The sequence below is a fragment of the Aquarana catesbeiana genome, linkage group LG01 (assembly GCF_042186555.1).
Source record: "Aquarana catesbeiana isolate 2022-GZ linkage group LG01, ASM4218655v1, whole genome shotgun sequence".
In the NCBI taxonomy this organism is placed as follows: Eukaryota; Metazoa; Chordata; class Amphibia; order Anura; family Ranidae; genus Aquarana; species Aquarana catesbeiana.
Window position 1 is genome coordinate 572,743,137 of NC_133324.1, and position 14,420 is coordinate 572,757,556.

At 39.5% G+C, this 14,420-nt stretch overlaps 1 protein-coding gene across 1 annotated transcript in view; it reads left to right on the top strand.

Moving 5' to 3' along the window:
• Positions 1 to 14,420, top strand: part of DNAH6 (dynein axonemal heavy chain 6) — a 416,108-nt gene that overhangs the window by 396,210 nt on the left and 5,478 nt on the right. Inside the window, exon 76 of the mRNA XM_073597481.1 lies at positions 5,925 to 6,147. Within this exon, the coding sequence (XP_073453582.1) occupies positions 5,925 to 6,147 (223 nt within the window). The remainder of the gene's footprint in view (positions 1 to 5,924; positions 6,148 to 14,420) is intronic.

Here is a 14,420-nt window from a genome sequence, read left to right on the forward strand (position 1 = left end):
CTACTTAAAAAAGCGGCTATAATGAATTGTCGGGTCTCGGCAATACAGATAAAAGTCATTGAAAAAAACGGCATGGGGGTCCCCCAAAAATCCATACCAGACCCAAAGGGCCTGGTATGAATATTAAGGGGGACCCCAAACCAAAATTAAAAAAAAAAAAGATACCCTTGTTGGCAGTTCTCCTTGGGGCTGTGCAAGCCCTGTTGCTTCAGGGTGTGCTTGTCCCGGTTTCAGTGGGTACAGAATGGAGTCCATCCACACAGTGGCGGCGTCCCTTCATCATGGGGACTTTCAGGCTTCTGTCGAAATCATGGATGCTTATTTATGCACTCCAATATGTGCCCAACACCAACACTTCCTCCATTTTACTGTGGGAAAAAAGCATTTTCAGCTTGCAGTGTTGACTTTTGGTCTTGCTCCACCCCTCGCGTACTCACAAAAGAAAATACCTTAGAGGCGGTTCCATTTGCGCAGTTCCATACAAGCTCCTTTCAAGTGAGATCCTGGCGTAAAGTGCCCGAGGTCTCTGGGCTACTAGATTCGGCTGAGCCAGAAAACCGGGAGTCCCTGGTCTGGTGGCTTCACTCTCCGGGATTTTGGCATGGCACATCCTTTCTCCCCTTGTATTGGACAGTGGTCACCACCAATGCCAGTCTGTCCAGGTGGGGAGGTGTCCTGGGACTGGGTTCTGCTCAGGGTCGTTGGACGCTTTAGGAATCCGGACTGCCGATCGATATCCTGGGACTTCGAGCGATCAGACTATGTATGGATCATGGAGGTTGACTTTGGGGGCTCCGGGTACGGATCCAGTCGGACGATGCCATGGCGGGGATCTATGTCATTCACCAGGGCAGAACGAAGAGTGTGTTGGCAACCCTGACATGGTCACTGATGTCCCTTGGCGCCTCTCAGGGAGGTTCTACTGTCTCAAGGGCCAATCTTCCATCCTGCTTCAGTCGTAGGTTTTTGAAGGCCTGGCTGTTATGAGCCAGGTGCTGAAGTTACGATGCTGCTGAAAGCTAGGAAGCCTTTCTCCTGCCAAGATTTACCACTTGACATGGATAGCATACATATCCTGGTGTGAGGCGTTTGCTATTTACCCTCGTTCTTTCTCGGTGGCTCGGATTTCGACCTTCCTTCACGGGGGGTTGAGCAGAACTTGGCCTTGAGTACCATCAAGGGCTAGGTGTCGGCCTTGGCAGTTTTCTTTGGCGTCCCCTGGTCTCGCACTCCATGGTGCGTACTCTTAATCAAGGGGTTCGACATCTGCCTCCACCGGTGCAGTCGCTTCTACCACCATGGGATCTATTCTTGGTGCGTTTGGTTCTACAGGAGCCTCCCTTTAAAAATATTCGGGAGGTTCTTCTGCTTGCTCTGTCCTAGAAAGTGGCTTTTTGGTTGCTATCACCTCTGCTCGCAGAGTGTCAGAACTGTAGGTGTTACCATGTCATACTTCTTACCTGGTGATCCAGAAAGATGAAGTGGTTTTTCGCCCTTGTCCATGGTTCCCTCCTCTGATTCCTTTTGATTAAGGATGTTGTATTGCCTTCCCTGTGTCCCAGGTCAAAATGTCCTAAGGGATTTATCTTACTTGCCCTGGATGTGTTTGGGCGATTTGGGTGTATTTGGCAGTCACAAGGCCTTTTTGGAGATCAGAATCACTGTTTGTGATCATGGACGGGCCAAAAAGGGGGCTGTCTGCTTCTTCTGTGACCATTTCTAGATGGCTCAGACAGACGATGACTGGTCTGTTTTATCAGAGGTTGCGTTCCTCCTTTCCCTGTTATGGAGCATTTTACTTTGTTGCTTATTGCTTCTGGGGCCTTCCATCATCAGGCGTCAGCTGCGCTGGTTTGCAAAGCACCCACTTGGTCGTCGTTGTACACTTTCACAAAATTCTACAACGTCGCTGTGCTGGCATCTGAGAATGCTTCTTTTGGCCGCAAGGTGTTGCAGGCTGCTGTTTAGAGTGTCTATTCCATCTGTTTCTGTGTTGAGCTCCTGTTACCTGGTTGGCTCTTGTGTTAGCCTTGGGATTCTTCGTTGTCCCACCCCTCATGTTTGGCAATGCTTTGGGACGTCCCTATGGTTCTGAATAAGGAAGCACTGTGTCTGTCAATGAACAAATGAGAAAATAGGATTTTTGACTTACCGTAAAATATGTTTCTCTGAGTTCATTGACAGACACAGCACCCACCCCTCTATGTAGTTTTTAATGCTTCTGACACTGCTTGGGAAAAAACTGAAGGCCTATAGCAGAGAGGGGGGTGTATATCACCTAGGACTGCCCATGGGCGTAGCCAAGTCTTTTTTCTGCCTAGTGTCCTACTACTGTAGGGGGCGATATAACCCTATGGTTCTGAATAAGGAAGTGCTGTGTCTGTCAATAAACTCAGAGAAATGGATTTTACGGTAAGTCAAAAATCCTATTTTACATTTTTGTGTGCACAAGTTATGAATTTTGCAAATTATAGCTCAACATTTGACATATATCACTACACCATTTTGTTTACAATTACAGTTGGCTAACACATATGGAAGTGTTATTAGGTGGAAGCTGCTAAAGTTCACGCAAATTGTTATTTGGTTTAATTATAGCAGCTCACAGGTTTATTATATATCTGTAATTGTAGAGCAGGGTTCACTAAATGGCGGGCTGCGGTCCAGACCCGGACAGAGCAACAGTCCTGTTGGGAGCTTGGCCTTGCCACCTATCAGCCTGGGTATTCTCTCTCTCTGGTCTCCCACCGTGGCTATCATCCTTACAGCGGGCGGAGATGGGAGGTGCTGCATATTGGGACAGAGGGTGGGATTCAGTAATCACCCGCTTGTTAATGTAATAAGTTGGGCAGCTCCCGCCCTCTGTCCTGATATGCAGCTCTTCCCACCTCCGTCTGCTGTGAGGATAGCAGTGGCCAGGCAGGAGACCAAAGAGAGAGAATATCCAGCTGCTATGTGCCTCTGCCCTAGTAGGACTTTGCAGGGGAGGAAGAGTGATCAAAGGGCAATTGTGGTATAAAGGAGGAAAGGGGGGCAATGACTGCAAGGGGCACTGTGATGTGTAAAGAGGGCACTGTGATGTGCAATGCGTAAAGGGGGCACTGTGGTGTGTAAAGGGGACACTGTGTAAAAGGGACACTGTGATGTGTAAAGGAGGCACTGTGATGTGTAAAGGGGCATTGTAATGTGTAAAGGGGGCACTGTGATCTGTAAAGGGGACACTGTAATGTGTAAAGGAAACACTGTGATGTAAATGCTAACTGAGGACTGTCAGACTGCTTTAAAGGGGGGACTGTAATGTTAAGGTGGTCTGTGATGTAAAGGGGAACTGTGGATACTGATATTAAGGGGAGTTGTGATGTGAAGAGGGTGCTGAGGACACTGATAGGGGGCTGTGCTGTAAAAGGGGGCTGTGATGTGTTATAGCACAAACATGAGATTCGAACCTCTGCCACATTTTACAAACTGGACCCCCATGAATTTTAATTCAAGACCGCTGATGTAGAGGGACACAAGAATATATTATGGAATGAAGAGGAGATTGTCTTAGATTGCTATAGGCTAGAGGAACTGCTCTTCTTTCAGACCATTTTATACAAAGTTACTGGCCTTTTAGTGGCACTATCAAACTGCCTGCGGTGATTTTCCTGCAGGGCCTGTAGCAAGTACATTTTGGCTGTGTAATTAAATCATATAAATAAAACACCAAACTCCTTTGTGTAAACAGATGATAATAAAATATTTAAAGCCCATCTCTATGTACTGGAGAAAGGTTGTAAGCTCAGTTAGTTTTCGTATTGCTGTTTGTATCCCAGATGAGGGGATTTTCTGTCACTTCACACATTCCAACTCTGCTAACCCATCTATGTTCCTGTTGGAGAGATTGACAGTTGATATGACAGTAATAAAGACAACAGTGCTTATATAACCTTTTCCCACTCGTCCCAACACTTAAAAAAAAAGATTTGCTTGGAGTTGTTAAAGTTAAAGATTAAAGTACAAAATGTGTCAAAATTAATTAAAATGAGTACTGACTAGTAAAATTGGTATCAACTCTTTTTGTGCACATAAAACAACCAATGCTTGCTTACTCTTTTATTTAATAAGAGAGAAGATGAGTTATCATTAACCTATTGAATACAACATTCCTCAACCGTGTACATTTACTCACCTACCTTATCCCCTAATTCCAAATGTCTTTCTTTTCCCTGCCATCCCTGGCTGGACTCACTTCAAATACCTTACCCTCAGTATGGAACTTCATAACGTGTTCAAAGTGACACTGAAAATAAAGATTCACCTAAAACACATAAGTCATGACAGCAATATTGTATGTGTGTGCACCAAACAGGTTATATTATAGAGTAAGTATGTGCAATCATAAATAATGTTATAGCTTGTAAACAGTTTTGACCTGATAATCTCATATATCCTAGCTATTGCTTAGTACATGGATGCTTATTATCTTTTTACAATTGTCTACTGCAAGCTGTTTGTTTTCCACTGTCTATTCTTCTTGGATGATGCAGAAAATTGAATTCAGTCACCTTGGATCAAAAGACCAGAAGCATAATTGTGTTTCACCTACATGATAATGTGTTCATTCTGTAAAAATTGCAGTATGTACTGCAAATACAATCATAAAACGAAGCATTGTCAAGCTAGAACAGAATATTGTGAACCTATTCTTTTCTTGTATTCATGTACTAGCCACCTAGATTGTAAATACAATGGACATGGTGACCTTGTTCATTTTAAATGCTTTTTATAGTAGGTGAGCATAACTGATATGCCCAAGCTTATAAATTATTGTATAACAAGATACTGACTTACAGGCCTGGCCATGGGTGTCCGCAGCCCCCCCCCCCCCCCCCGGAATAAGGTGTCCGCTCACGGACACTCAGGGCCAATCCTGGGCAGAAAAAGGGATTATTTAACCCTTTCATTTTTTTTGCACTGCCATTTGCGATCTGCTGCGGTGGTCAGTTAATACAGTGCATTTGCTTGCACTGGATCGCTTGGTACTAAAGTACCATGCGATGCAGTTGAGGTGCATTTCAAAAAGTACCGCATGCGCTACTTTTAGTGCAGTGCTGTTTCAGCCCATTCAAAATGAATGGGGCTGAAATCACACTGGAGCGAACCGCCTGGCATGTGAATCGTACCTTACCTTGGACATTATGTAAGTTCTACTATTTCTGAATAAGTATTTTGTGCAGTAACTCCTCTGTTTTTTCATATATATATATATATATATATAAATATATATATATATATATTTATATGTATATGTATATGCACACACACCATGACAACCAGTGACGTCGCGCCATGAGGCCCCAGCATTTAGAGCGAAGGAGGAACTTCTACATTTGCGCCTGCTAAAGGAAGGTCTGAGCCCAGCCCTGACACTTCCAGAAGGAACCGCCCCGAAGGAAAGGACATGTTCCTGAAACACTTTGGGCATAATTTCCATCTAGGAGACAATACTTATTTGTATTTGTTGTACATTCTGATGTTGTTCTTAAATAGTCAAATTGCACGCTCTATGCAGATATTGGCTTTTTATAATATTTAATAAATTATAATTTGTTCTAAATCAATATTTGGTTTTGTACCATTACTAAGTTACCCTTAAAATCCCAATCTTGGGGGGACCCTTTCTCACATATTGAGTTCAGTTTTAAACACCAGAATCAGCCACACACAGTTCAGTAAATATATGGCTCATCACACGGCCAGCCAGTCAGCAGCCAGAGCTTAAATTATATTATCAGCAGCTACTACTGATTCTGGTTGCTCATGATGCTGTTCTCAATGTATTATAAAGGCTGACTTCTTTCAAAAAATACTTGTGTTCACATCTAAAGTACATTTTATGAAATTTAACAGAAACATTGAATGCACTTACTATCACTTTGCAGCTACCTACTCCCGAGGATGGTGTGTTGGTTCATGGGATGTATATGGATGCCAGTCGCTGGGATGATGAAAACATGGTGATTGAGGATGCATTGCCAAGACAAATGAATCCAGTGCTACCTGTGATACACTTTGAACCACGCCAGAACTATCAAGCTGATTCCAGTTTGTACCAAGCACCGCTTTATAAGACTGGAGCCAGAGCTGGGACACTTTCCACCACAGGTAAGATTGTGATTAAACAAGGCATCTACAGTGTGTAGTCAGTTTCATTACATTTTTTAGCTTTGCCAGAGGAACTCTCATTTGTCTTCAGAATACTTTGGCTATCACTTCTGATATGTTGAAGTTGATTTATCTTAAGGTGTTATTAAACCCAGAGCCCTGCATTCACTATATCTGGTCTCACACAGAACATGAAAAATGCAATTATTTTAGTAAATATAAACTGCTAAATACCTTTTCTCATCAGCCATATATAGCAGTTTTGTGACCTCTATCAGTGTCCGGCCAAGCACTAGTTAAAGATGTAGGAGGAGTATTCATTCTGCTCTGACTGTCCTATGAGGCTGCATGATCCCATGACTCTGTCTGGACAGTGCTGATCAGCCCCGTGCTGATCACATGTACACCCCCCCCAAAAAAAAACAAACCTCTCTGGCAACACACACCAAACTGAGCATGTGCAGAGTGCCTCCAAGGCACTGTTCTATCAGCAGATAGATTGGGGACACTAAAAGAAGGGGAGGACCAGAGAAGGCAGGATCAAACAGCATTTTTACACAATGCAGAGGATCAACCCCTTAGGTTCCACAGTGAGTATAACAAGCAAAGTTTACTGCTTATACAGATGGATTTTACTGTTGTGGGTTTAGTAATACTTTAAGGCAAATAGATATTGCATTTTGCAAGCGCAGTGCACTCATGAGACTTCACTTTGTAAAGAATACCCAATTAGGTGCTCTGGGAAAGTTCAGTCCATTAGCCTTTAGTAAATCAACCTTTTTGTGTTAACATAACAAAATTCTTGCTATTCTGAAATTCCATCACCACAAAACCTTGTCTCCTTATGTCCACTATACTATCTGAAATAAATGTCATTTAGAGTAGTAATAAACCCTTGGTCTGTTTTTTATAGCTTAACACATTGAGCAAAATAAAATAAACATTCATCAGTAAACTTTGGCAAAATTTTGTAAAATGTGGCACTCAGTAAGTGATTCAATCAACAGCTGAAAGGACCCCAACAACCGAGGCTTTAATATCACTTTAAGTTTCAGTAGGCATGTATACTGAAAAAAGCAGGCCATAATACTGAATCATGCAGGTGTTGTGACCTCTTTTTGAAAAATATTTGCATTCTGGGTGATCTACAAAATGACAATTTAATTAGGAAAGCCATCACTAGAGCCATATTCCAGGCCCTTAGGCTTATCCTTATTCATTGGAAATCTGATCCACTTATGCACACTACATGGGTGTAATGCATGGGTGTAATGATCCGCTTGGAGCGACTTCTCTATCAGCACAGGGGTTGTAAATTTGAAAATATATCAGGCCCTTGGCTGGATATCCTGGGCCTTAGTCCTACTGATCTTATTATGGATAAGATCTTATTGTGAGATTGTATGTTTTATGTTCTTGACTCTCTTCTGTCATTTGAATGACCTATTGTTATAGGTACAATCTTATTTAGGACAATGTTTGTGCCCTGCAATGTGAACTGGTTGCTCTGGATTGGTAATATAGTTTTCGTGAACTTATTTTTCTCAATAAAATCCACCTTTTCTGTCAAAAAGAACTTCTCAACAAGTAATAGATAGCTGCAAATTTAGAAAATTTCTGTTTTTTTTATATTCCATCCAGCTATATGATATACTGCAGCTAATTTTGCTAATCCAATATTTTCAAAACACTGTCAAATGAGCATAAATCTAAGACTGAGTATGAGTGAATAATTGTGCTGATATTAACCTCTTAATAGTGCACCTTAGTGTCCTTAATCAATATGTGACTTATTAAAAAATATATAAATACGTGATTGTGAATAAATAATAAAACAATCCTCCTGGGAATTACCACACACTAAATGGATGAATAAACACAAATAAAACACCCATAAATTATATACCAAAATTGTCCTATGTATAAGAGTACCAGAATCTAATAGGTAAGCCAAAAACACTGATAGGAAGTTCAAGTGATGGGTAAGCCAAAAAATAAATAAATAATTGGAGGTTCACTGATGAATATGCTTTAAAATAAATGGCAACAGGTTCAACACCAATTTCACCATTAAGCTGCCGTTGGTATTTGGTAGGATATTTTCGTTTATCAGCAAATTTCCACGACATGCAAGATAAACACAAAAAACAGATCCATTGCGCAGAGATTAAAACAGAGTGATGCTAAATATTAAGATGCTAATCTCACTCACATATCCCCATTCGCATGATCACATGAGAAAGAAAATGATCAGCTGCATTCAGCTTTGCGCTGGAGGCTCCTCATCCACCGCCAGTGCTCACATACAGACACTGCTGGAAAGCGTCACAGGCTCCTCCTCCCGACGCGTTGCATCACCAGACACGTGACTTTTTCAAGGGTGCCCATGTGATCAGCCTGCGAGATACTTATAGTGTGCGTACTGGTAGCCATGGTAACCCCGGGAGTCAATGCATCATCACATCATTTGAGCGATCTCAAATACATTCAAATGCCCGATATAACCTACATAATGCAGCATGATTTTAATTCCCTAATACATTAACAACATTTAATATAAAAATCTCTTAGATAAATAAACATAAATATATAAAAAACTGAGATAGCATTCGCTACATGAATACTAAAATCTAGACAAGAGTATAAAGCTCCCTCCTGAGGGCATAGTTAGAATTACACCCTCCCTTAGCTTAATTATAATCAATCCACTACATAAAAGGTAATAAACTGTAGCTTAATTTGGAGTGATTGCTAAAATACATTGGAAGCTTGTACTTATAGTTTAAAATAGATACAATAAACATATATAAATAAAAAAACAAGATAAAATATATGACTGAGGATGTAATAGCAATTCAATACGACCATGTTACATTGATAAAAATCCGATATAAAACAATTCAAGCCAAAATCTATGTTTAAACCCATTGGCGTGAGTGTACGCATATTATATATCCATTTGGATTCTTGCTTACTTAACTCCCTCACTCTATTACTACGACGCCAGTGAGGTCTATATCTTTCAATTGCCCAAAATTTTAAAAGTGCTGAGTTTTTATTATGGTGTAGGGAGAAATGGCGTGAAACACTATGCTTTTGAAAGCCTTTTAAGATGTTTTGTATGTGCTCCCTGATGCGTTTCCACATCGGTCTTTTGGTTCTGCCTACATACTACTACATCTGCCTACTAATCTGTGTTATTGCTTGTAAATTTAAAATCGGTACATTTATGGCCATTTTGTTTGGTGTTCCTCAGTTGTTGGTCAGCTAAAAGGAGTGGCCAATGTTTTTTAAAAATTCGTTCAATCTGTCGGTGCTGAATATTAAAATCCATAATCATCTGAATATCTTGACACTGTGTATGTTCTTTTGATTTATCTTGAATTAATTCATCCCTTGTAATATCCGAAATCTCCTTGATTTTTTCTTCTATGAAGTGCTTGTTATAGCCTTTTTGGACAAACTTTTCCCCGACAGTGCTCGCTTGTTCCAAAAAGGTGCTTTTTTCAGTGCAGTTCCTTCTCAATCGTATAAATTGCCCTTTTGGAATATTTATAAGCCAGGGATCAAAATGACAACTGTCCACAGGAATAAAACTGTTCTTTCAACTGGTTTAAAAAAGGTTTTTGTTGAAATTCCATTATTTGTTAATTCTATATCTAGATCCAAAAAATGTAAGGATTTGGTGCTCAGTTCATAGGTCAGTTTTATGTTTATTTCATTTCTATTTAATTTCTCCAAAAATTCTAGAAGAGGTTCCTCATCTCCCTTCCACAGCATTATGCAGTCATCTATAAATCTTCTGTACATTATAAGCTGTGGGGGAGTATTAACATATATAGCTTCCTCCTCCCATTGGGCCATAAATATGTTCGCTACGCTTGGAGCGTACCTGGCGCCCATACCAATTCCATTTAGCTGCCTGAAAAAATCTGAGTTAAACCAAAAATAATTATGCTCTAAACCAAATGCCAAACATCTTAAAATAAACCTCTTTTGCTTAGAAATTAAATTACTAAACTTATTCATGGCCCATTTGACCTATATTCGTATAGAGTGATGATACGTCTGCTGTAACTAGTATATACTTATGGTCTGATTGGATCACAATTTTGTTTAATTCCTGTATTAAGTGTTAGGTGTCCCTTAGGTAGGCTGGTGTTTTAGGTACTAGTGGTTGTAGGAAATTGTCCACATATTCTTCTAGTCTTGAATTAATAGACTGAATGCCATTAATAATAGGGCATCCAGGGGGTTTTACTTGATCTTTATGAAGCTTAGGCACTGTGTAAATGACAGGTACCCTTCATGTGTCCAGAACAAGATATTTCTCTTCTTTCTTAGTGAGTATATTTTTCATACTTCCTTTCTTAATTAACTCCTGTAATTCAATTTTGTAATCCCTAGTGGGAACCCCTCTCAATTTTAAGTAGGTATTTGTGTCATTCAATTGTTCTTGGAGTTCATTATTATAATAATCTCTAGATAAAACCACAATCACTCCTCCTTTATCGGCCGGTCTGACCACCACTTTTTTGTTTTTTTTTCCAATTCTTTTATTCCATTTCTAATGACCTGTGGATCCTTAATTTTTCTGATTGATAATTTATCAACTTCTTGTGTAACCATTTTATTAAAAACTTCAATATGTTGATTATTATGAACTGGGGGGTTAAAAAGGGACTTATTCCTTAATTGACTGTGTGCAATTCTTCCGGGTGTGTCAATCAATCCCCTGCTGTCCAGACTAGTAGCCACTGTTTTATTCAACATATATTTTTTGATGTTTAACTTCCTGGTATATTTTTGTATATCCACATATAGGTTGAATTTATCAAGATTCCGTTTCGGTGCATATTCCAGGCCTTTGTCCAATAGCAATATTTCATTTTGTGATAAGTCAACTCCACTGATGTTATATATTCCTTCACCCACTACTCCCTTTTCCTTTTTGGTCTTGTGTCCTCCTCTGCATCCCCTCTTGCATTTGGACTTCTTAGATTTACTGATCTTTCTTGTCGTGGGGGGGTTTCGTTCCTGCACTGGTCTAAAAAAGGAATAGATGGGTTGGAATCTTTGTGGTCTCTCAATGCTTCATATCGGTTCTGGGTCTGTAGGGGGCTATTTCTAGGCCCATATTGATATTGGATATAACGTCCTCGGTCCCCTTCATACTGGTGTTGATATTGGGGGCGCTCTCTCGCATCTTGTCTATCATAATAATGATGGTAAGAAGTATCTGAATTAGGATACTCAGATCTTCCCTGGTTATCCTGCGACTGATGTCTATAATTAGACTGGAAGGATTGGAATAATCAGTATAATATTGCCATTTTGTGAATCATATCCCCTATTGTCGGGATAATCATAATGACCATTATTAGGGTTGCGAGGTTTTTTTTCTGCCATTATTCTTCCAGAAAGGTTTTTTTGGGGATTTACTCCATGGTTTGGAATTAGTATTCCTATTTTGCCACCATCGTTTTGGTGTTCTGGGTCCATTTTGCTCATATTGTCTAGGTGGTCCGTCCGCAATGACCCTGGGCTGTCTATCTGAATCATTCTCATATTGCCTGATCGGAGATCTATACCTTTGGTCCCTATTAGGGGTTATTATCCGTACCTCCCTTTCAGGAGAGGAAGTTGTGGAACCAGTTTTGCCTTCTTTTAGATTCAATTGCCATTTGTAACTTTGCTCTAATTTAGTCATTAGTATATATTTCCTTCTTTTCCTTTGTTTAATTTCTATATCTTTCCTTTCCAATACTTTATTTAATTGATTAGTGAGTGTGACAAAGGATGGTGTATCTTTATGAACTTCCAATGCGATTTTACATTCTGCGATTTGTCGGTTAATCAACGCCACTTTTCTTTGTTTCCTTTTTACCAGAAACTGTAATACTTCCATACCTTTCTCATTAAAGAATTTGTACCATTCACTTCCAATGCAGTTTAGCAATCACTCCAAATTAAGCTACAGTTTATTACCTTTTATGTAGTGGATTGATTGTAATTAAGCTAAGGGAGGGTGTAATTCTAACTATGCCCTCAGGAGGGAGCTTTATACTCTTGTCTAGATTTTAGTATCCATGTAGCAAATTGAAAGGGAGGTACAGATAGTAATCCCTAATAGGGACCAAAGGTATAGATCTCCGATCAGGCAATATGAGAATGATTCAGATAGACAGCCCAGGGTCATTGCGGACGGACCACCTAGACAATATGAGCAAAATGGACCCAGAACACCAAAACGATGGTGGCAAAATATGAATACCAATTCCAAACCATGGAGTAAATCCCCAACAAACCTTTCTGGAAGAATAATGGCAGAAAAAAACCCTGCAACCATAATAATGGTCATTATGATTATCCCGACAATAGGGGATATAATCCACAAAATGGCCAATATTATACTGATTATTCCAACCAGTCTAATTATAGACATCAGTCGCAGGATAACCAGGGAAGATCTGAGTATCCTAATTCACATACTTCTTACCATCATTATTATGATAGACAAGATGCGAGAGAGCGCCCCCAATATCAACACCAGTATGAAGGGGACCGAGGACGTTATGACCAATATCAATATGGGCCTAGAAATAGCCCCATACAGACCCAGAACCAATATGAAGCATTGAGAGACCACAGAGATTCCAACCCATCTATTCCTTTTTTAGACCAGCGCAGGAACGAAACCCTCCCGCAACAAGAAAGATCAGTAAATCTAAGAAGTCCAAACGCAAGAGGGGATGCAGAGGAGGACACAAGACCAAAAAGGAAAAGGGAGTAGTGGGTGAAGGAACATATAACATCAGTGGAGTTGACTTATCACAAAATGAAATATTGCTATTGGACAAAGGCCTGGAATATGCACCGAAACGGAATCTTGATAGATTTAACCTATATGTGGATATACAAAAATATACCAGGAAGTTAAACATCAAAAAATATATGTTGAATAAAACAGTGGCTACTAGTCTGGACAGCAGGGGATTGATTGACACACCCGGAAGAATTGCACACAGTCAATTAAGGAATAAGTCCCTTTTTAACCCCCCAGTTCATAATACTCAACATATTGAAGTTTTTAATAAAATGTTTACACAAGAAGTTGATAAATTATCAATCAGAAAAATTAAGGATCCACAGGTCATTAGAAATGGAATAAAAGAATTAAAAAAAAAAAAAAAAGTGGTGGTCAGACCGGCCGATAATGGAGGAGCGATTGTGGTTTTATCTAGAGATTATTATAATAATGAACTCCAAGAACAATTGAATGACACAAATACCTACATAAAATTGAGAGGGAATCCCACTAGGGATTAAAAAATTGAATTACAGGAGTTAATTAAGAAAGGAAGTATGAAAAATATACTCACTAAGAAAGAAGAGAAATATCTTGTTCTGGACACATGAAGGGTACCTGTCATTTATACAGCGCCTAAGCTTCATAAAGATCAAGTAAAACTCCCTGGACGCCCTATTATTAATGGCATTCAGTCTATTAATTCAAGACTAGAAGAATATGTGGACAATTTCCTACAACCACTAATACCTAAAACACCAGCCTACTTAAGGGACACCAAACACTTAATACAGGAATTAAACAAAATTGTGATCCAATCAGACCATAAGTATATACTAGTTACAGCAGACGTATCATCACTCTATACGAATATAGGTCATGAGGATGCTATTGCAGCATCCAAATGGGCCATGAATAAGTTTAGTAATTTAATTTCTAAGCAAAAGAGGTTTATTTTAAGATGTTTGGCATTTGGTTTAGAGCATAATTATTTTTGGTTTAACTCAGATTTTTTCAGGCAGCTAAATGGAATTGGTATGGGCGCCAAGTACGCTCCAAGCGTAGCGAACATATTTATGGCCCAATGGGAGGAGGAAGCTATATATGTTAATACTCCCCCACAGCTTATAATGTACAGAAGATTTATAGACGACTGCATAATGCTGTGGAAGGCAGATGAGGAACCTCTTATAGAATTTTTGGAGAAATTAAATATAAATGAAATAAACATAAAACTGACCTATGAACTGAGCACCAAATCCTTACATTTTTTGGATCTAGATATAGAATTAACAAATAATGGAATTTCAACAAAAACCTTTTTTAAACCAGTTGAAAGAACAGTTTTATTCCTTTGGACAGTTGTCATTTTGATCCCTGGCTTATAAATATTTCAAAAGGGCAATTTATATGATTGAGAAGGAATTGCACTGAAAAAAGCACCTTTTTGGAACAAGCGAGCACT